The 22,732-nt window shown below is 38.4% G+C and overlaps 1 protein-coding gene across 1 annotated transcript in view; it reads left to right on the forward strand.

Annotated features, from left to right (window-relative positions):
* Window positions 1–7,107: 7,107 nt before the first annotated feature.
* Window positions 7,108–22,732, forward strand: part of SEC62 (SEC62 homolog (S. cerevisiae)) — a 33,727-nt gene continuing 18,102 nt past the window's right edge. The window contains exons 1-3 of the mRNA XM_010835221.1: window positions 7,108–7,417; window positions 16,303–16,411; window positions 17,415–17,520. Coding sequence (XP_010833523.1) covers window positions 7,382–7,417; window positions 16,303–16,411; window positions 17,415–17,520 — 251 coding nt within the window. The 5' untranslated portion in view covers window positions 7,108–7,381. The remainder of the gene's footprint in view (window positions 7,418–16,302; window positions 16,412–17,414; window positions 17,521–22,732) is intronic.

Consider the following 22,732-nt stretch of genomic DNA (forward strand, 5'->3'; position numbering starts at 1 on the left):
TAAGAAATGGAAAATTTTATTTGAGCCAAACTGAGGATTATACATGGGAGATAGTCTTCTAGAAATCTCTGAGGAGACTTCTGCTTATTGGAGCTCAAAGCACAGTTATATACATTTTGAGACAAAGAGTTATATGTTAAGTGACTACCAACAGTTTACATAAGCCAGATCTACATGAACAAAGCAAGTAGTAGGTCATGCTAACTCTTTACAAGATCGAGAAGGAATGTTATTTCCTACGGAGGTCTGGTTAATGCAGATCCACAATAGACACTAAAGGGAAGGAAGGAGGCCCAAACAGGCAAAGAAATTTATGTTTAAATTTTTCTTGTCTTGCCATAAGATATGAATTTTATTTCATCAATAAGAAAAAAGAATGTGAGGATTTTTCTCACAATCTGCATGTGTGGTCCAGGCCTAGAAGCCCTGGTTTTCCTGGACCTCCTGACTTCAGGTTCCATGAATTCTGTGGCAATTGAGCTTCTGTTCTCATCCTTGCCATCCCTCTCCCCTCTTCCCATCTTCATAGACATTGGGTTTGGACAGAAAATAAGTTCTAGGCATATTAATAACCTACGAAGTTTAGCTTTCTTTCCTTGTCCAAAAGGATTTAATGTGGGGGATTTTTGCTTTGTCAAACCCAGTATTTTCTCTCAAATTGCTGGGTTGGAAGTAGGTTGAGAGGGTAGATCCTTACATGTCTCTGTTTTCAAGTAAGACTACAATTACAGGAAACTGAGCACAGTGATTGATATAAGAAGCTCTTGTCTTGCACAGGAAGTGCTTCCTCCATCAAATCTAGGGAAGCTTCTTATTAAACCAGTTTCTTCTAATTTCATAGAGAACTATACAGATAATAGAGGCCGTGGATATAATGAAGACTTCTTAACATAATTTTGTCTTGTAAGTATGTTTCTCTGATTTACAAAAGCCGCAGAGGATAAGGACTATGTCGTTGTCATCATTCATTATTCACTCTATTGACAGGCATTCACTTTGAGCCAGGCACTGGACTAGACACAGAACAGTAGGATAAGGCACAGCACCTGCCTTTAAATGGTTCACAGTCTGGTAGAAAGAAAAACAACAAATTATATCTGTTGTTGTTTAAATATTATATATTTTAAAATATATAATTTATATAGAAATATATTTAAACTCTTGAGAGTCCCTTGGACTGCAAGGAGATCCAACCAGTCCATTCTGAAGGAGATCAGCCCTGGGATTTCTTTGGAAGGAATGATGCTAAAGATGAAACTCCAGTACTTTGGCCACCTCATGTGAAGAGTTGACTCATTGGAAAAGACTCTGATGCTGGGAGGGATTGGGGGCAGAAGGAGAAGGGGATGACAGAGGATGAGATGGCTGGATGGCATCACTGACTCAATGGATGTGAGTCTCAGTGAACTCCGAGAGTTGGTGATGGACAGGGAGGCCTGGTGTGCTGTGATTCATGGGGTTGCAAAGAGTTGGACACGACTGAGTGACTGAACTGAACTGAACTGAATATTTAAACTATGTTAAATCATACATGAGCTTCCCAGGTGGCACTAGTGGTAAAGAACCTGCCTTCCAATGCAGGAGACATAAGAGATATGGGTTTGATCTCTGGGTTGGGAAGATCCCCTGGAGGAGGGCATGGCAACCCACTCCAGTATTCTTGCCTAGAGAATCCCATGGTAGAGGAGCCTGGCAGGCTACAGTCTACGGGATCACAAAGAGTTGGACACAACTGAGTGACTAACACTTTCATTTTCAAATCATACATACTATAGCACTGATTGTACAAAATACTGTAGAAGCCCAGAAACAGAAATAGTTAAGTCTACTGAAGAAAGAATTCAGAGAAGATTTCACTCTGGAGGTGACAAGGTTTCCTGACCTTTGAAGAATCTGTCAAATGTGAAGTGGGGGAGAAAAAAAAAAAAAGAAACATGTGGTTATGGAAGGGCATTTAGCAGGATGGGGAGCTAGGAGAAGTGTGGTCTCACAGTCTAAAGATGAAGCATAAAGGAGTAAACCAGCTGATTCTAAGGAAGAAGATGATGGTTGGATATGGTCAACTGACACACTGCAGGGGATAGAAAGCTAAAGTCTTCATTTCTCAGACTCTCTTGAAACTAAAGTCTGGTTCTAATTCAGTGTACTGGTTGGCTACCAGAAGGACAAAAGTGATGAGGAGGCCATCTTTCTTTCTGCTGCTTCTGACTTTCACTCTGCTGACAAGCAAAGTCATAGAGACACAGGGTTTTTCTACAGCTCCAGTGTTCAGTCTTGACTGTGGGAGCTAAGAGGCAGTTATTGCAGTGTTGACAACAACTTCTGATCCTGGCTTCCTGACAGGCTGATCACAGCTAGCTGGTAGTTTCTTGAACTCAGTGTTGCTATTGTGGACTCCACCCTCCTTCAAGGTAGAGATCCCCATGACTGGTTAGTTCTGCAGGGTCTGACAGTTATTCAAACAGGCTCAGTCTTGATCCTGCTCTTGCAAACTTTCAATGATTTTGGAAGCAACTGATTTCTCTAAGTAAGTCCTTACAAACAACATTAATAATACAATTTTCATTCATATACAGAGTACTCATGATTTCCTTATCTTTGCTCTATTAGTTGGGGTTCACTGCAAAAAAGAGAAACTCTGTATATATTAACAAGGATTTAATTAGGGGAATAATAAAGCAATTACCATTTCAGTTAAAAAATCAAAGTGACTTTTAGAATTTTTCTTAGTCTAATATTAGCATGCTAAAAATTCCTGTATTTGCAAAACAAAATACCTGCTTATTTTTCAATAATACATACTCTTTGTCCTCTTTATGCTGTTTTCTGAGTGGAAGTCTAAAGAGTCAATTCATTTTAAAATATTAAATGAAATTTTAAATAAAATTAGGTTTATCATATTTTATTTTGATTTAAATATATTTATATTAATTTTTTTCTTTGTGATAACAGCATTAAGTCACTGACATTATCAATTAACATATTTTAAACTGCTTTTATAAAAACAATGCCCCAGAAGGCCTGGCCATTATTTGCTATGCTTCGCTACAATTTTTTTCTTTTCAGTTTAGTCATACATATATACTTAAATACCAAATGGACCCAGAGGAAGTGTTATTTAAAACAAAAACCTAAATGTATCAGTGTCCAGTTTGCATACCTCTGATCAATGGGAATACATATTTACATACTATTCCCTTCCACTTCCTGGGATGGTAGCTCCCAAGCAACTGAATTCTTCAAGTCTCCACCTATTCATCAGTCCTCCAGTGAGGATATCAAATCACAGAACTCTTTACTCAGCAGAGCATGGTAATGCGTTTTTATATTTATGAATCCAAAGGAATCTTATAAAGAGTAAAGACATCAAATTCTCTACTGCATATAGCAAGAGAAATTCTGAGTTTCAGAGGCAGCCCTGGGGAGAAGAAGTGACAGAGTCAAGGGATAAAGAGCAGTTTTGCTTTGACAAAAGAAAGGGAAAGAGGCAATGTCCTTCATTTGGGAAAGAAATAAAAGCCAAGTGACAGGAATGAGATTGCAAATTCAAAAGGAAATCAGAGCAACAGGAGAAAACTCACCACTACCACCATCAAAGATGTAAATGGGGTGATGAGAAGAAGGCTTGAGCTATTTTTATATAGATATGAAGTGGATGGAAGACCCAGAATGTGACATTTGGGTTATAATTGTAAACGTAGTCATTCTTAATGTTGCTATACACAACTGGGGAGAATGGGCAGGGGGTGGTTAACAATGAGCAGAAGATAGTCTACAGAGTATAGAGAGGGTGGAATTGGGGGGAATGATTAGGAGGCTTTTGCAATGACAGTTCAGGTAGGAAGTGATAAAGACTTGAACAAAGCAATGGCAGTAGGAAAGATGAGGAAGGGAAGATTCCAAACTTCTCAGCTGTAGACTCAACAGGATTGTTGACTGACGAGCTGGGATACCTTCAAGGTTTCTAGCATGAGTGATTAAGTGAACAGTGATGCAGTTACAAGTTTAAAAATACAGTAAAAGGGACAGATTTTGCTGGGGAAATGGTGATTTCTAGTTGGCCGTTAATTGGAGATATACAGAAGACAGTTAGAAATATACATTTATGCAGTATTTTGGAATTAAGCTATTAACATGAAAAAGAATCTCCAGAATGTATAGAGAAAAAGGAAGAAGATGAATATGGAAGCATGGTGACCACGAACATTGACAAGCGAGGAGTCAAAAGAGAAACAAGAAGAAAGAACCCGATATTACAAATGCCAAAGAAGGAGCATAAATTAAATGCATGGTCAATATTGTCAAATCCTTAATATGATGCTACAAAAGAAGCTATTGAATTTGACATGAATTATTAATGGATGGTGGAGGTAGAAACCAACGTGTTGTGGTCTAAGGATGAATATCAGTGAGAATCTGGGGACAGTAAATTAAATCTCTTCTGAACAAAAAGGTGATAGGGCAGTAGCTAGAGAGGAAGTCACTTTCCACAAAGGGTTTTCATTCCCCATCATAGTCCTAACCTGGTATTTTGCCTCCTGTAGGCACTGAACATCTATTAAATGCAGTAATATTTTTGTTTATGAACCAGATTTCCTATGAAAAGGAGTCAGTATTCTCCAAATGCATGCATGCAACCTCATGCACGCATATGTGCATGTTGACTCTTGGTGACCCCCATGAATTGCAGCCCACCAGGTTCCATGAAATTTTTAAGACAAAAGTACTGGAGTGGGTTGCCATTTCCTAGTCCAGGGAATCTTCCCAACCCAGGAATCAAACCTGAGTCTCTTGTGTCTCCTGCATTGGCAGGTGGATTCTTTATCACTGAGCCACCTGGGAAGCCCATTCTCCAAATACAACAGTACAAAAGAGATCTACCCTGATTCTGGATGGGGAGGCCTGAAGAAAATAAAGATGTTTCATATTGTATTATCTTGGGTTAATTGGTAAGAATCACTTTTTCCTTCACCCCTCTCTGACTACACATACCTTGATTCTAGATTATAGATGGAAAAGGAACGAAAGGACTTGCTGATCCTGTTCCTGGAGTACAGAATTTCATAGTTCAAAAATGAACTTCAGCTATCTTATCTTATAAAAGATTAGGCATTAAGATGCCACTATTCACCTTAATTGCCTATTTAATTGCTATTAGATTACATACATACTATGGTAAACAGAGAATTTTTTAATGATATATGTTCAACATAACATTAAGTGAAAAAGGCATATTATGCAATATGATCTCAATTGGAGGAAAGGGAGAAATATATAAATATAAGTACACACAAAGTATAAATAAATACTAGAAGAAAATAAACTAAAACGATAACTGATTTTTGAGTGGTAGTGTTAAGGATTTTTATTTCCTTCATCTTGCTTTTCTACATTTTTCCAATTTTCTACTATTTAAAATGCTTTAAAACCTCCATTAAAGTCATGAGAATTTCTATCCAGAAACACTTACTAGCAATTTAAGCCCATTCTCTTTATCTGGACAACTCTAAAATAACAATGATGACACGACCCTTACGGAAGAAAGCGAAGAAGAAATAAAGAGCCTCTTGATGAAAGTGAAAAAGCTGACTTAAAACTCAACATTCAGAAAACTAAGGTCATGGTATCCCATCCCATCACTTCATGGCAAACAGAAGGGGAAACAATGGAAACAGTGACAGACTTTATTTTTTTGGGGGGGCCTCCAAAATCACTGCAGATGGTGACTGCAGCCATGAAATTAAAAGACACTTACTCCTTGAAAGAAAAGCTGTGACCAACCTAGACAGCATATTAAAAAGCAGAGACATTACTTTGCCAACAAAGACCCGTCTAGTCAAAGCTATGGTTTTTCCAGTAGTCATGTGTGGATGTGAAAGTTGGACTACAAAGAAAACTGAGCATCTAAGAATTGATGCTTTTCAACTGTGGTGTTGGAGAAGACTCTTGAGAGTCCCTTGGACTACAAGATCAAACCAGTCCATTCTAAAGGAAATCAGTCCTGAATATTCATTGGAAGGACTGGATGCTGAAGCTGAAACTTCAATACTTTGGCCACCTCATATGAAGAACTGACTCACTGGAAAAGACCCTGATGCTGGGAAAGATTGAAGGCAGGAAGAGAAAGGGAGGACAGAGGATGAGATGGTTGGATGGCATCAACAACTGGATGGACATGAGTTTGAGTAAGCTCTGGGAGTGAGTGATGGACAGAGAAGCCTGGCCTGCTGCAGTCCATGGGGTCGCAGAGACACGACTGAGCAACTGAACTCACTCACTCAAAATAACAATAGTTATAACTAGTCTCCCAGGTACCCTGCGGTCTTCTTAATTTCAACTTCTTAGATGTTCTCTGCTGCTGGTGGTGGTGCTGCTAAGTCGCTCCAGGCGTGTCCGACTCTGTGCGACCCCACAGACGGCAGCCCACCAGCCTCCCCCGTCCCTGGGATTCTCCAGGCAAGAACACTGGAGTGGGTTGCCATTTCCTTCTCCAATGCATGAAAGTGAAAAGTGAAAGTGAAGTCGCTCAGTCGTGTCCGACTCTCAGCGACCCCATGGACTGCAGCCCACCAGGCTCCTCGGTCCATGGGATTTTCCAGGCAAGAGTACTGGAGTGGGGTGCCATTGCCTTCTCCTAGATGTTCTCTATTTGTCTTATTAGTTCCTCGTACCTCCCTGAGTTCTGACTCTTGGATTCTAAAAGTGCGTTTTGAGAAGCAACGTGGAAAACGGAATGAGGAATCCAAAGTTTGTGTCAGATGAGCCCAACTACTCTCTACATTGTATGGGGAAAGATAATTGGGCTTCAGTCTAGGATGTACTATTTACTAACTGTGGAGCCTTAGATAAACCAGTTGATTTCGCTGCACCTCCGCTGTCTCAGTTTTCCCACTTTCAAAATGGGAGTAGAATTTACAAATGGGGGAATGGATAGGGCAGGGCTCACTGTCAAGAAAGGAAGTAACACACTCAAAGACTGTCTAGAATTCCACAGGTCCCAGTAAATCCTAGGGGAAAAGCTCCACCCCAAACCTACTGACTCCGAGGGGGTGGGGCCCCGGAATCTGTATTTTTAACAGCTTTCCAGGTGAGTCAGGTGTCTAGTCAAGAGGACTCTTTCCAGTCCTCCAGCTCTTTGATCCACTTATTAACTTCCTTCTGGTCCCAGCGATTTCCAGTTCCCGCAAAAAAAAGGAGCCGAGAAAAGAGGGGAGAAAAAGCATATCCAGGGTCGGAGTGGCCGATACCGGTCACTCGCCAGCTTCCTTCCTCCCTGGCGCCAGCCGCCAGGTTACATAACGGGTCCCGCGGCGCGCTCTCGCGAGGTTTCCACCGCCCCCGCCTCGCTCCACGTCAGAGGGAACCGGGCGGAGCGGCCAACATGGCGGAACGCAGGCGACACAAGAAGCGGATTCAGGTAGCAAAGCCGAACCCTTGGGTAGGGGGCTTTAGGGCGCTCGGAAGTGGAAGATGCTGGGAAAGCTCCCGGGAAGGGCGAGCGAAATCGAGGACAAGGTGGGGTGGGGTTCCACTGTGAGGCCGCAGGTTGTGGGCTGCGTCGTTGTGAGGGGCCTGAGGAAGGGCGGCGTTGGAGACGGCGGAGACAGGCGGAGGTGCTGGGGCTGCAGCGGAAGGCAGAAGGCGCTGCGCTCGGAATCGGCCGTGGAGGCGCGGCCGTCAGTTCAAGATTCTGGTGGAGGCGCCGGCCTGGGCCTGTGCTGGGAGGTCAGCGCCCTCCGAGCACAGACATCGACCCTCCCGAGCTCCTCCCCTCCCTTCTCCACCCCATCTTTTCGCCTTAGCTGTCCCGAAATAGAGGCCACGGTAACTAGGGTAGAAGAACGCGGAGGACTGACCTAAAGCTACCCGTTCTTTGTGCGCGGATAGAAGGACCGTAGGACGTGGGAGTGAGCGGGATTTGGTCAGCTGCCCCGAGGCCCAGGCGGCGACCTGCGTATCCAGGTGTTCGTTTGCTTGTACCCGCCTTTCTCCTTTTTATTATTAACGTAAGCGTCCAGTTGAAGTTTTGTGGCTTTCTTTCAGCGACACAGTGTAAATAAACAAAACTCTCGGTACTGCAACGAGCGGGTCGCGCCCAGGAACCTTTGACATGGCAGTGTGTCATCTCATAACCTACATAGCATCCCTCCCTCATTCCACAGGCCTGTCATCTGTGTGTTTCTTCCCTACAATTTCCCCCTGTTGTTCATGCTCTGCTGAGAGGATTAAACATGTGGAACATCTTAGACTCAGGATGTGTGTCTGCTTGTTAGTTAATGTGCCTAGAAACCTTCATATGTCATCATAAATTGGGCATGTTGTAAATTGTTAATATGCTAATCACAAATTGTTACACTCATTTTCTTTCTGTTCCTTTCTATTTCATTGCTTAGAATGACTTTCTGTCTGATGTTTTATTTCTCTGTTTAAAAAAAGTTTATCACTTAACTTACACCACGGGTGATTTAGGTATGCAAGTTAAAATTATCCTTAAAAGTCTGAAGTACTATGGGAAAAAAGATATGATCAGTAAATCTGGAATTTTGGAATTTGGCAGAAATAAGAAAGTTTCAAGTAGAGTACAGAAGGGGACCAAAAAGAGACAAATCCTGCCCCCTCCCCCAAGTTCAGACAGGTCATAAAACCAAGGCTTAAGTTTATTGTGAAAGAAGTTTATAATTATACTATTCCTAGTCTTTCAAAATTTAATGTTATTGGTCAGTTGTGGATACATAATTTTTTATTAGAATTTGTATTGAAGTCGTCAAATTAGTACTTACTGAATTTCTTATATTTACACATATGGTACATTTTATGGCCCTAAACATTTTTTTTTTTTTTAATTTCAACTCTTCTTTACTGTGGTCACAAAAGTGATCCTAATTTACTTTGAATAGCAGCTCTATTTCAGTTGTGATCTCATATTAAGCAAAAAGATTAAAAACTGGTATAGCAGTGGTAGTGACTGGGAGCTCAGACTTGAGCCGTACTGTGCCTGTTTGTACCCCAGTGTCAGTAATTATTAGCTGTGTAACTTTGGTCGAATTACTTAGCTTTTTTCCTCTATTTCCAAATCCATAAGAAGAAATATTTACCTTGAAGGGATCCTATTTGGGTTGTGGTGGAAAAAAATACGTGAGTGGATGACTTGTTATTAAAGGTTATAAAAGCTATGAAAATAGTATTTGGCACATAACTTTTTTTCCACCTCCCCGAGGATGAAGGGTTTAGGATTACTTTTTTTGGTTTTTGCTAAGCACTCTGATATGCTGAGGTGGAGAAGGCAATGGCAAGCCACTCCAGTACTCTTGCCTAGAAAATCCCATGGATGGAGGAGCCTGGTGGGCTACAGTCCATGGGGTCGCCAGGAGTCGGTCGCGACTGAGCGACTTCACTTTCACTTTTCACTTTCACGAAATGGAGAAGAAAATGGCAACCCACTCCAGTGTTCTTGCCTGGAGAATCCCAGGGACGGCAGAGCCTGGTGGGCTGCTATCTATGGGGTCGCACAGAGTCGGACACGACTGAAGCGACTTAGCAGCAGTAGCAGCTGATATGCTGAAGAAATATTAACAGTTACCTATTCAGTAAATAAACCTTTGAGTTGAGAGTGCCATAAAAAATTTTTTACTTTTGTTTAATTGTGAATTAGCTAAGTATGTGAGGATCTGATTGTTAAAAAATCAAGTTGTTATACTGCTAAGTGAAAATAAATGACATTTCTCAAATCCTCCAACTTTTCTATATAGCTATGTTGTGTGGAAGGAATGTTGTAGAGCTCTTGGGCATACTACTTGGAGTACTACTATGCAGTCTCAACAGTAGCTTATCAATCTCCCTTTTTTTTCCCTTCAGGGAATCAGAAAATGTAATATTGGTGTTACTTTAGACAAAAAGATCAAATGTAGTGGCCATGTTTACAGTTGAAGTTACAAGAAAACATCCTATTGTAAGACTTTTGGACAAAAGTTCTGTAATATCAACTCGATTTCCTGTTGTTTGTTACTTGATGTTTCATGTTTACAAAAGATTTCTACATATAATAGAATTAGGGACCTTGAGTTGTAATTTGTATGTTGAGGGAAAGGATTGCTACATGTAAGTTCAGGGTTTTAAAAAGTAGTTAATTTGTATGCTTTTTCTGGGACAGCCTAATTTTAGATTTCTGGTATTCCATCAAAGTTGGAAGCAAGAGGACTATTTTGTCACATTTCCTTCTTGGACTCACTTTACTGGCCACTGAAAACCAAAAGTGAGCTATGTGTTCATTGACATTACATTGGGAAGTTTTCTTGTTTGAGATTTCCAAGTGAAAGTGATCTCAATTCAAATTAATAAAATATTTGAAAACAAATAATTGTTAGTTTTCTAAGATATGCAACCATGTAAGTTCAGAAACATACTCTAAGTGCTTATAGGTTAACAAAGTGCTGTTTACTAGAAAGGTTAGCTTAAAATCCTAGTACCGCAAATTTTAGAGTTGAAAAGGATTTTCAAATTGGGTTTTTTGGAAACCTCAGTAGCCACTACTATACTACCATTATCCCTTACATCCTTCAAGCTACTATGTGACTTTAAGCAAATGATTTATCTAAGATCTCCTCTGGCTTTTAGATTTTAACCTGAAACCTATTTGCATTTTCACAAATATTTTACACTGCTTGTGAAAGTGTTCGTCACTCAGTCATGTCTGACTATGCGACCCCATGGGCTGTAGCCTACCAGGTTCCTCTGTCCATGGGATTCTCCAGACAAAAATACTGGAGTGGGTAGCCATTCCCTTCTCCAAGGGATCTTCCTGATCTAGGGATGGAACCCTGGTCTCCCACATAGCAGGCAAATTCTTTACCATCTGAGACAATACTGCTTGTATAAAAATACAAATTGACAATTGGTGCCCTAATCTATGTCTTTTGCTCAATTTATTCAACAAGCTTATTTATTACCTAAGATTATTTCTGTTGAATAAATTGATTTAAAATTTTTTTCATCATTTTGAGGGTAGGAGAATGAGGGGGCAGAAATTCTAAGTCAAAATTTCTGTAAGATTGAAGCCCATGGCTTACTGACTCTTGATCTAATTTTTTTTTCTCAGAAAGGTTACCTTAAGTACCAGCTAAAATAATATATAGCTAGAAATGGTAACGGAGAAGGCAGTTGCACCCCACTCCAGTTCTCTTGCCTGGAAACTCCCATGGACGGAGGAGCCTGGTAGGCTGTAGTCCATGGAGTCGCTAAGGGTCAGACATGACTGAGCGACTTCACTTTCACTTTCATGCATTGGAGAAGGAAATGGCAACCCACTCCAGTGTTCTAGCCTGGAGAATCCCAGGGACAGGGGAGCCTGGTGGGCTGCCGTCTATGGGGTCGCACAGAGTTGGACACGACTGAAGCGACTTAGCAGCAGCAGCAGCAGCAGAAATGGTAACCCCAGTTTCATTATAGTATTTTTTAATGTTGATGTATTCTGAAATAAAAAATAGTCTTTGTTAAATAATTTAAAAAGAAAGTTCTTCCCTAACTTTCCATTTTTGTAATTTTGGACTGTGAGTTGCAACTGCTGGCATCTTGGTGTTTGGGTTGGCAGTCCACCCTCAAAATGTATTGGTTCTTTGCTTGCTCATTCTAAGATGTTTGGGCTCATTCATTGAGCTACAAAATTCCCTTCATTGGAGGGTTGATAAACTTGTTTCTCTTTTTTAGTGGGTGATGCTATTCCCAAAAGACCTTCAATTTTGTCATTAGATTTCTAGAAAAGTTAGGAAAATATTCTGAAGATAATGTGTATATAGACAGGAAGAGGATAAGACTGTTTTAGCCTGCAGCAGGGGAGCAGTGAGAAGGAAGATTCCATGGCAGGCTCTTCTGTATTACTAGCTTCCCAAGTCATGTAATCTTGGTATGCTTCAATAATAATCTTTCTGGCTTCAAAGCCCCAGCAGATGGCACAAATCCTAAACTCTTAGAGGCAGCCTACAATATGTATGTTATATGTGGTATAATGAACATGTCATATTTCACAGAAGATACTAAAAGTTTTTTAAGGATTTGAACTTGAAGGAGGAGCAAGGAAGAAAGCCGTTCTGTTGTACAAATATCTTGTTAAGAATTCTAGTCAGATGTTTTAGGGAAGTTACTGATACTTTAAGAAAGTATCAGTGAATAAGGAACTCTGTGTCTAGTTGAGATTATCCAAGTCCATGTTTTCTGGGCCTTTTCTGTTTATTCATGCTTAGCAGTGCCTTTACCAAGGAGGGGAAGGGAAGGAAGATAGAATACTTGAGTATGTTTTTGCAATTGTGGAAAAGAGCTTGGTGAACTTGAAGTAATTGTTAAAATGAGGTTTTTAAACTGTTGTGGATTCATGTAGAATCAGATTCCGTACTGTATATAATAACAGTTTCTTTTGTATCCTTGTAACATATTTTATGTGTGATGCCTGTATCAACAGTCAGTAGATTGGTACCATGTCTAGTTAATGGTTTGGGTGTTAGTATGAGTGTAGACTGTCATGCCTAAGGTTGATGTGATTGTTTCCTCCCCAGAATAACCTTCATTCTGAAATTCTGTTATTGAAAAACTGTCCTTTTAGTTGATCAGACTATTTGACATCTTTTACTAAGTAATTTTGGAGAAGGCGATGGCACCCCACTCCAGTACTCTTGCCTGGAAAAATCCCATGGACGGAGGAGCCTGGCAGGCTGCAGTCCATGGGGTCTCGAAGAGTCAGACACGACTGAGCAACTTCCCTTTCACTTTTCCCTTTCATGCATTGGAGAAGGAAATGGCAACCCACTCCAGTGTTCTTGCCTGGAGAATCCCAGGGACGGGGGTGCCGCCTGGGCTGCCGTCTATGGGGTCACACAGAGTCGGACACGACTGAGTGACTTAGCAGCAGCAGCAGAAACTAAGTAATTTCATTCATCCTTTATCATTGAGTCCTTCCTATCTGTTCTACATTTGAAATGTTTCAGATATCAAAATCCTTCTTAGTCCAGAGTATCACATCACATCTTACTTGAATACTAACTAGTTTCCTGCCTTATGCATTTATTCCCCAGTTCATTCTACATGTAGGCTCCAAAATAGTATCTCAGTCTTTTTTTTTCTCATTATGTCCTCCTCCTAGTCAAAAACTTTCTGTGACTTACAGGGTAAATTTGAAAATTCTCAGAATGCTTTGAATACTATTTAGCCCTATTATACTTACACCTACTTAGCCTCACAATGCTTTCTAACTTGACTCCAGTGAAACCAAATTTTATACTCATTTTCAGCCACAGTATTTTTATACTATTCATTCAGCTTATCCTAAACTTGTTCATCTTTCAGAATCTAGGTCCCTCTTCCAGGAGATCTTTCATAGATCCTGTTTTGTACTCCTAAAATATTTTTTCTACCACTTATTTTGAAAAATAACAGTTGTTGTTTTGGATAGTTGTAACATAATGTAGCGGAGAAGGAAATGGCAGCCCACTCCAGTACTATTGCCTGGAAAATCCCATGGACGGAGGAGCCTGGTAGACTGCAGTCCATGGGGTCGCTAGAGTCGGACACGACTGAGCGACTTCACTTTCACTTTTCACTTTCATGCATTGGAGAAGGAAATGGCAACCCACTCCGGTGTTCTTGCCTGGAGAATCCCAGGGACCGGGAAGCCTGGTGGTCTGCCGTCTATGGGGTCGCACAGAGTCAGACACGACTGAAGCGACTTAGCAGCAGTAGCAACAGCAACATAATGTAGGTATTGTGCCTTAACAAATTTTTGGTATTAACTGTAGCACCCAATGGTATTTTAGGGTAAACAACTCAGTAATTATATGTTTGAACAATTTACATTTATCACGAGTTCTCCCCCACATACCATTTTTAATGATATCCCAGTAACAACTTATCAGTCAATTAGATAAATCTTTAGATTGACAACAGATGTATTAACTGAGGGGAAAAATTAAACATATATGGGTGTGATTATAAAATAGAATTGGTCTCTATAAAGCCAATTATACTATCCCATTATTTCCAACTATTTATATAGTGTGACTTTTTTGGCTGTACATGAACATACAGAATATTGTTACTGATAGATGAGGCTTCTAGAAATTCAGTGTTACTTGGGCATAATTAAATGCTATCATTTTACATATACTAATGTATTTTAGTGTGATTTCAAAAACCAAAATACAGAATACTTTTTAGCTTGTAAAAACTATATTTTGTGAAAATAAAAGTTGCTCAGTCTTGTCCTACTCTTTGCGACCCCATGGACTGTATAGTCCATGGAATTCTCAAGGCCAGGATACTGGAGTGTACTGGACCCCAGATTAAATAATTATAAACACTGTAGATTGTAGTGAACTTGGTAGTGTTAAAGTTTGAATTTACAGTTTTTTAAGATTCTATTTTTCTGTGATATTTATTTTTATATATAAAACTAAAGGTCTTTTATTCTTATAAATATTTGGTTTTTATTATAGTCTTCATTTGGATTGAATGGTTTGGGTTTTTAGCTTTTTTTTTAATTTTTATTTTATATTGGAGTATAGTTGATTTACAATGTGTGGGTTTCTAATTTTTATTGTCACAAATAGTAACCCACAAATGAGGTAGTATGAGAGTGTAAAACTCATGCACTGTTAATTGGCTGTTTGAAGCAGAGAAGTTGGGAAATGCAAAGGAAGAAATCCGAGAAGTAGCTGCCTGGTGACCCAACAACAAGGGCACAGATTTTCACTTCATCTCACAAATTACTCCTCTTCAGGATAAAGTTAAAGCTGAGACTTTGTTAGTTGTCCCTTATTTTCCGCAGACATAACTGAATTCAGACTTATTTGAAATTTGTGGAAAAACTGACATAAATACAGATGATTTAGATAGTTTATTTTTCCTGTTTTGTATTAGTAGAATGTCTTGCCTAAAAGATAACTGTCTTCGGCATTATTTATTCTCAGCAGTCTAGATTCTTGGCAGTTAATTCTTCGCTATTATTTGGCACTTTATTCGTTTTAAGAAATAGACCTTCATGAAATCATTCACATTTAAATTATACATTGCTGGAAATATTGCTTGAGTTCTCTATGTATTGTGCTTAAAAATGTGAAGGCAGTGCTTTTATTTTGATACTAGTAACTTACAGCAGTAAGACAACTTCTAAAAGTAAAAAAAATATAAGATATATATACACAAATGTAAATTGCTCTCATTTTCTTCAGTATATGAGTAGAGAGAATAAGTACACTGCTTTTAACTACTCAAAAGTAGTTCAGAAGGTAAGGAAATAAAAGCAAGATGGGAAATGATAAACAATGAAGTGGTAAAAAATTTGGAAGAAAGAATGGGAAAATTTTAGAAAACAGGGAAGGATTAAAGCAGCCTTTTCAAAACTCTTTGTTCACTTCCATTAATCAGTTCTTAAAGTGAAAGTCACTCAGCCATGTCCGACTTTTTGTGACCCCCTGGACTATGCAGTCCATGGAATTCTCCAGGCCAGAATACTGGAGTGGCTAGCCATTCTCTTCTCCAGGGGATCTTCCCAACCCAGGGATCCAACCCTAGGTCTTCTACATTGCAGGTGGATTCTTTACCAGCTGAGCCACCAGGGAAGCCCAGTCAGTTTTAAATGAGATTATAACTTACTTGTCTATTGCATTTTAATTTTTGCTCTACCTCTGTTCAGAAAGGAAGAAGAAAGGCAAGGTGAGAAAGGATTCCCCGACAGTATCTAGAATTTGTAACCCTAAAAGGAAAGGGAATACAAATCTTCAGCATCTCAAGTAGTATCTTGTATCTGGGACCACACTGGGACAGCTGTCTTTGGTTAATTTGAGAACTCCTCCTGCAATCTCTAGTCTTTTGTTTAGGGTACATAACTTTGGCTGTTACTTAACATTTATTTATGGCACCTGTTTCTACCTACGTTGACATTTGGGCACTCACTATTGACAGCCTCTTAATGTTTTGAATTATTGTCTATGGCTTGTAAAGAGAGACCAAGCAAGGGTAAAGATGAACTGGTACACAGTGGTTACCATGCTGGAAAAACAACTCAGAATAAATGCCTTGTAGCTGAGGCCAAGAGACAAGCAACTTTGGGCCCTCTCAACTTGTATTTGAAAGATGTGTAATTTTTAAAATCTCCATTCTGTCTTTTGTATAGATTACCAGGTCTGCTCTAGAAAAAGCTTGAAAGAAAGGCCTGTAGTACACTTTAAAAGATTTTCAGAAAAGATATGTAATTTATTCTTCAGTGTATGAATGTCTCAAGTAAATAATTACATTAAATTTAATATTGTTACTTTGCAGGAAGTTGGTGAACCATCTAAAGAAGAGAAGGCTGTAGCCAAGTTTCTTCGATTCAACTGTCCAACCAAATCCACCAATATGATGGGTCACCGGGTTGATTATTTTATTGGTAGGATTTCATATTTTAAATTATGTTAGTGGGCATATTTTATAAAGATACCTAATTTGGGGATAGGCAGATGTTTTAAAAGTGCTTTGCAAGAATGATTGGTGAAGGTAGGGGAGGGTCATATGGCACATGATTATCCTATTCTTTCCTTTCATAATTAAAAATGTCAATAGTAAAAATGAAGTACTTTTTAATGTCATTTGAGATATTTTTAAAATAGAATAAGATTTATTTTCAGTACTGATTTTTAAGCAGATAGTTCATGTACTTAAATGATACTTTTAAAAAAAATTCCAGCATAGAAGTCAGTGTGAAACCAGTCTGTTGGAACCAAGTTGGGAGCTTTTGTTCTTCATATAATCTGAACAACTTCATTATAAGCTAATATCATCTGTAGTATTGCCCCATAACTTATAACTCAAAAGTTGTTGAGTTTGCCTGTCTGATCAATTAAGATTGAATTGCCATTATCGAGAAGAAATTCCTTTATATTCTCTTTAGTGCTATGATTAATGATTTTGCTAGTCATTAAAAGTTTGAAAAATAGACATGCTATTCTTTTCAGATCTCATCTATTTAGTATTTTCTAGTGACAGCAGTAGATTGTTCACAGAACGTATTCCTTGGTGGGTAAAGCTTGGAGACAGAATTTCTCTTACTGTGTGGTAGAGGACAATTTTTGGTTTGTCTTATATTTTGATTATTTGATAAGAGTGATATTTACATTTATTTTGAACTTTTTAAAGAACATTTTCTCAATTTATATTGCTTGAGTTCATATTTTTTATTTATCATTTATTTCACAGCATTACTTTAAAAAGCTGCTTATCAGTATGTTTCACAAATTGAGCTATTTGTCATGATTGTGTCAGACTTAAATTTTCTGTTGAACTTGGTTTTATTTTCGAATGCTGGAATGTTGAAATTTGCCTTATAGAATATTATTTAGATAGACTCAAGTTCTGCTATATACTAAATTTAGAATAATTAATTTCTTCTTTAGCTTCTAAAGCAGTGGATTGCCTCTTGGATTCAAAGTGGGCAAAGGCCAAGAAAGGAGAGGAAGCTTTATTTACAACAAGGGAGTCTGTGGTTGACTACTGCAACAGGTACTGTTTATTTCTTAGTGAAGGATAATGTGAATAGTAATTTAAAAACGGTCTCCGTGGTCCTAAAGCTCCTTCCCTGTTTTTATCGTTTAGTTCTGTTACAACGTAGCTCAAGCATGACTTTTACGTGTAACTTGGATATCTTCAGTAACTCAGGAAATGCATTTATTTGGAGTTAGACCATCATATTTTTATAGTTTTTATTTGTGTTCTATTAAATTTGTACATTTGCAGGCTGACTGAACTGAGGGATCAGCAATAAAAATCATATACCAGTGCCTATTGTGAACATAAAAGTTCTTTCTTTTCTAGAGAAAACAGGTGGGGAGTCTTTTCCAAAACTTTGTCAGGAACTCCTAATTGGCCTGTTGTCCCTGTTGTTTGTGTGTCTACCCACTGAGCCATTAGCCAGGTACACTCTTCTGTTTTGTTTGTGATTGCTATTGTATTCCTTGTGAAATCAAGGCAGCTGTGACATCTATCTTTTCTTGATTCCAAGATGAAGTATAGACAGTTCAGTAACATATCCATGTGTTTTATAGGTACTTCTTCTTTGGGAAAAACGTTTCATGGTGAATGGTGTAAAAAAATCCATTTTCTGGGAGTCCAGTGGTTAGGACTCTGTGTTTCCACTGCAGGGGCCACAGGTTCCATCCTTGGTCAGGAATCTAAGATCCCTCATGACACATGATATGGGCCCCCCCCCCCCAAAAATCACTTTTCTCTTGGGAAGAAGTATGCTGGTTTTGTGTTTTTTTTCTCCCCCAGTTTTCCCCTTTGGTTTATTTACTACTTGAACAGATTTATTAAGATGTTAGTAAATCAGATTGCTTCTGTGACAGTGAATTTTATAATTGGTGGGAATTTGACATTTTAGATTATCTTATATATTTAGTAGGGAGATACACATTGCATTTACTAATATATTGCTTAATGGCATTTAAAGTGGCAGCCACATTTTAAGTCCTCAGTCACTGAGTTGTGTCTTAGTCTTTGTGACCCCAAGGACTGTAGCCTGTCAGGCTCCTTCTGTCTGTGGAATTTTCCAGGCAAGATTAGTGAAGTGAGTTGCTATTTCCTTCTCCAGGGAATCTTCCTGACCAAGGGATCACACCTGAGTCTCCTGTATTGGCAGGCGGGTTCTTTACCATTGAGCCACCTGGGAAGCAGTAGCCACATGAGAACCCTCTTAAAAAACTGTGAAAAAAAATTTCACAGTCTGTCTGCTAAAGCTGTAAAGTTGAAGAATTGTTAAATGTTTATTAAAATTCTTAGCTGCCAGGGAATTCCCTGGTGGTTCAGTGATTAAGACTCCTGCTTTCACTGCCATTGGCCTAGTGTTCGATCCCTGATTGGGGAACTGAGATCCCACAAGTGGTGCTGCACAGCCAAAAAAAAAAAAAAATTCTTAGCTGCCAAAAACTGGAGTCATTAACGGACCTTTCAGAAACAATGAAAATTTCATTGTTGGGGCAGGGATTAGCTAACAGAAGTGCAATCACTATTTTCCTTTTAGCCATCTGTGTATTAGAATTCCAAAGTGCAAATTTCCCTGCCTGCCTCAAAATAGACTTGTTTTTTATACGTAGTATATAAGTAGAAGCTGCTATAAATGCACAAAGAAGTTAAATCACTTACCCAAAGTCACAAAGCTAGTAAGTGGCTAGCCAAAATTCTAAATCCAGCCATCTGGCTTTGCAGTGTAGTCCATGGTCTTAACCACTGCACTATACTATCTTCTCCAAAATAATGATCCAGTTAATGAACAGAAATTAAGATGAAGGATTAACCTGTCAGTATTATTTGAATATTAGTGCTTGCTTTGGCAGCACATACACTAAAATTTAATATAAAATCTGAGCCCAACTCTCCGAGGTAAGCAGCCAATATTAATATGTTTCTCTTGGCCTTTTAGGAGACTTGATACTTTGTTATATGAAAAGCAAAAAAAAAAAAAACGAGTATGGCGATGGTTCTAGCAATACACTCACTTTTTGTTGTATATGTTATTCCCATTCATATCAAGCTTTTTGTGTCCTTTTTGCACTAAGATAGAGAAGCATGAATTTTTCAAAACCACTTCTAATAACAACCATAGAGACCTCATGATGACCAGCTCTCATGGGTTCCTAACTGACTACAGGCAGAACCACAGAGAGATACTAGTCCTGTCTCATTCTCTGAAGTGTGCTTGAGGGAGGTTGAGGAAAAACAAAAGAAAACAGGAAACTATAGTATGATACACAAAACAGTCTTTTCTAGTATGCTCCATGCCTCTTCATGGCCTGTTTCAAATACAGACTCTTAAATCTTGTATCTAGTGTCATCCTAACCTTCCTGTGACTTTGCATCTCCAACCCCCCAGTCTACTAATGTCCTTATCACTCTCATTCTTATACCACACTCCTCTTTTCTGGTCTTTTGGTAATAACCTACCACTTTCTCCACGTGGTTCTATCCTGCCTGCCTCTCAATATAAGTCCCCCACATTCCATCTTTAGTATTTAGTATTCCCCGGGTCCTCTAGCTTACATTAATCTAATATTCTATAGAATTTATAAAGGTAACTGTTTAAATAGATTTGTTACATGTGTGTGTGGTTTTTTTTTTTCCCTTGCCGACTAAATCTGAAGGCAGTTGGAGGACTGTTCTATACTTTACTGTAACTCCACAGCAGTTAGCTCAGTGTGGGCATTTAATAAAACCTCACCCTTGTTAGATAAGTTAAAGTCCTAAACACATGTCTGGCATTTAATAAACATTTACTAAACCTGGGAAAAAATTAAGAGGTGAAGAAAAGTAATAAGCAATTTGGTGGCATTTTGCAGGCTGCTTTTAATCCATTTATTTATTCTACAAATACATATCAAATATCTATTATAGGCCAGGCCTCAGGAATACAGAGATAACTGTGACTTGGCTCTTGCCTCCAAAGCACATATTGTTGTCTGAGAGAAAATCTGTGACTAGTTACAATACAGTGTGTTCCGTAAGAAAGAAAGGAAAGTTCAAGAATAGCCTCACAGAGAAAACATTTTAATAAAATTTTGAAACATAAAATAGGTGATTACCCAGCAAATAATAGGGGAGTGGACATTTGATCCTGGCAGAGGGCATAGAACATCCTGAGTTAGGAAAGTATGAGTAGTCTGTGAAAATGTCAGTTTATGTAGTTGATTTGTTCTATACGGTGTGTTTAAAGCTAAATAAATTGAGGCACTGATTTTATTACAATAGTAAGTGTCATCTCATTTTTTGAGGCATATGGTGAATTGAAGTAGACATTCTCTATCAAGGAATAAGTCAATGATTCTACTTATTAATGAATGGAATGAGGGTGTAATGTAATGATTTATAAACCAAATGTGTTTTCTCTATTAAATGAAATTAATGATTTCACTGCAGCACTGGTAATGGCTAACATTGAGAACGTGCATTCCAGGCACCATGGTAAACAATCTGTATGCTTCTCATTTAGTTCTAGAAACCCCTATGAAATAGATACCCCATTTTAGAAATATACTAAAATTAAGTAACTTACCCAATACTGTGTAGCTAATTAAGTGGTAGAGGTGATATTTGAACCCATCTACCTGAATGTGAATTTCTCATTACCAATTTGATTGGTTAATAATCTTAACTTTTGTCTCATGGGCTGGAGCAGCTGTGCAGAAGTAACAGAGCAGATGTTCCTGCTGATTCTATCCTCTTCTGTAACTGCTTGTCAAGGGAAGAATTGTTTTTTCTCCTAAAGTTCTGTGGTTTATTTTTTAAATTATTTATTTCTTTATTAAGAACATTTTTTTCACTAAAGCAAAGAAAACTTTGAGAATGCAAAGAAACTTGAGAAGACTTTGAAAATGATGCAGAAGAAAATGCAAATTACTAATGATGTTGCCTCAGGAATAATTACATTACCATTTGAGACTATATATTTAAGTATCTATATGTATACATATGTACTCTTAATATATGGAGAGCTATAATATGAACTGTAGTATGAAATGCTGCTCTTCAATTAACATACAGTGAGTAAGATGTATTTTCATTTTCATACTAAATTGTAATGAATGATCCTGATAGAAAATCTGGAAATTATATAAGTGAAAAATAAAGAAATTAGAATATTTTCATTATAAATTTTTGTAAGAAAGTCTGAAGTAGAATGAAAATGAAAGATTCCCCCCCTCATTCAGATACTCAACACTACTCTTAAATCTCACTTTCTGCTCATAAATAGTTAATTATTAAGGGTCTCATTTCAGATTTTTACTTGTTTACATATATGTGTGTATGTAAACAGATATTCATATATGTATGTGTAGTAGATATTAATGCTAGATTCTTTGGGGACATTTCAGACAGTTGCAGAATTGTATGCTATATAGCTCTTCTGAACAAGAAAAAGCTTTTTGGCAATGTTCATGGGATGGTCCTAATTGGGCATCAAAAAGAAGCCCAGCCAAGCAGGTCAAAACACAGGTAGGCAAAACATAATGATCAGAAATAAGTGGTATTTGGCCAGGAAGGAAGTGTCTAGTTAGCAAGTGTGTGATGCGTTGGAGCAGGCACCAGTGGAGGTAGAAAGGTGGATAGTTACCATTAACAGGCCCAGCTGGTGGCAGTGAGACCTAGCGTCTAGGTTGTGTTTTGATAGTTATCCTTTATCAAGACAGTAATGAAGGAACAAATGAGGAACTCTGAAACTGGAACATAAGATTTGAAAAGGTTTTCTTTTAGATGATAAAAATAAGCGTAACCCAGTTGGCTTTAGTAGGATTAGAAAAGATTGAGTCAACCAAGGTTGGCTTAATTTGGTCTCAGCTGAGCTTCCAAACTCATCAGATAAGCAAATAAACAAGAACAACAACAAAAAAGAACAAAGCAAGCATCTCACTCTTAAGTTTATAACAAATATAACATGAAAAAAAAAATGACATGAATTGTATTAGAAGAAAAGCTGCTGTGGATGGGATAACAATGTGTTGAGAGAAACACATAGTGTTGTCTCGCCAAATATTTTGTACAATTTTTATCTTGATACTGTGAAGAATTGTTTTCAGAGTTCAGAAATCTTATCTTAGCATATTTAATTATTCATTATTTAATTGAAGATATTTCATTATAGTGGCAGGCTGAGCAGTGAGGTACGTGGAGAGAAGAAAATAACATCAAGAAAGACATCTGAAGACACAATTTGAATCAACAGATC

The sequence above is a fragment of the Bison bison genome, unplaced genomic scaffold (assembly GCF_000754665.1).
Source record: "Bison bison bison isolate TAMUID 2011002044 unplaced genomic scaffold, Bison_UMD1.0 scf7180017864040, whole genome shotgun sequence".
In the NCBI taxonomy this organism is placed as follows: domain Eukaryota; kingdom Metazoa; phylum Chordata; class Mammalia; order Artiodactyla; family Bovidae; genus Bison; species Bison bison.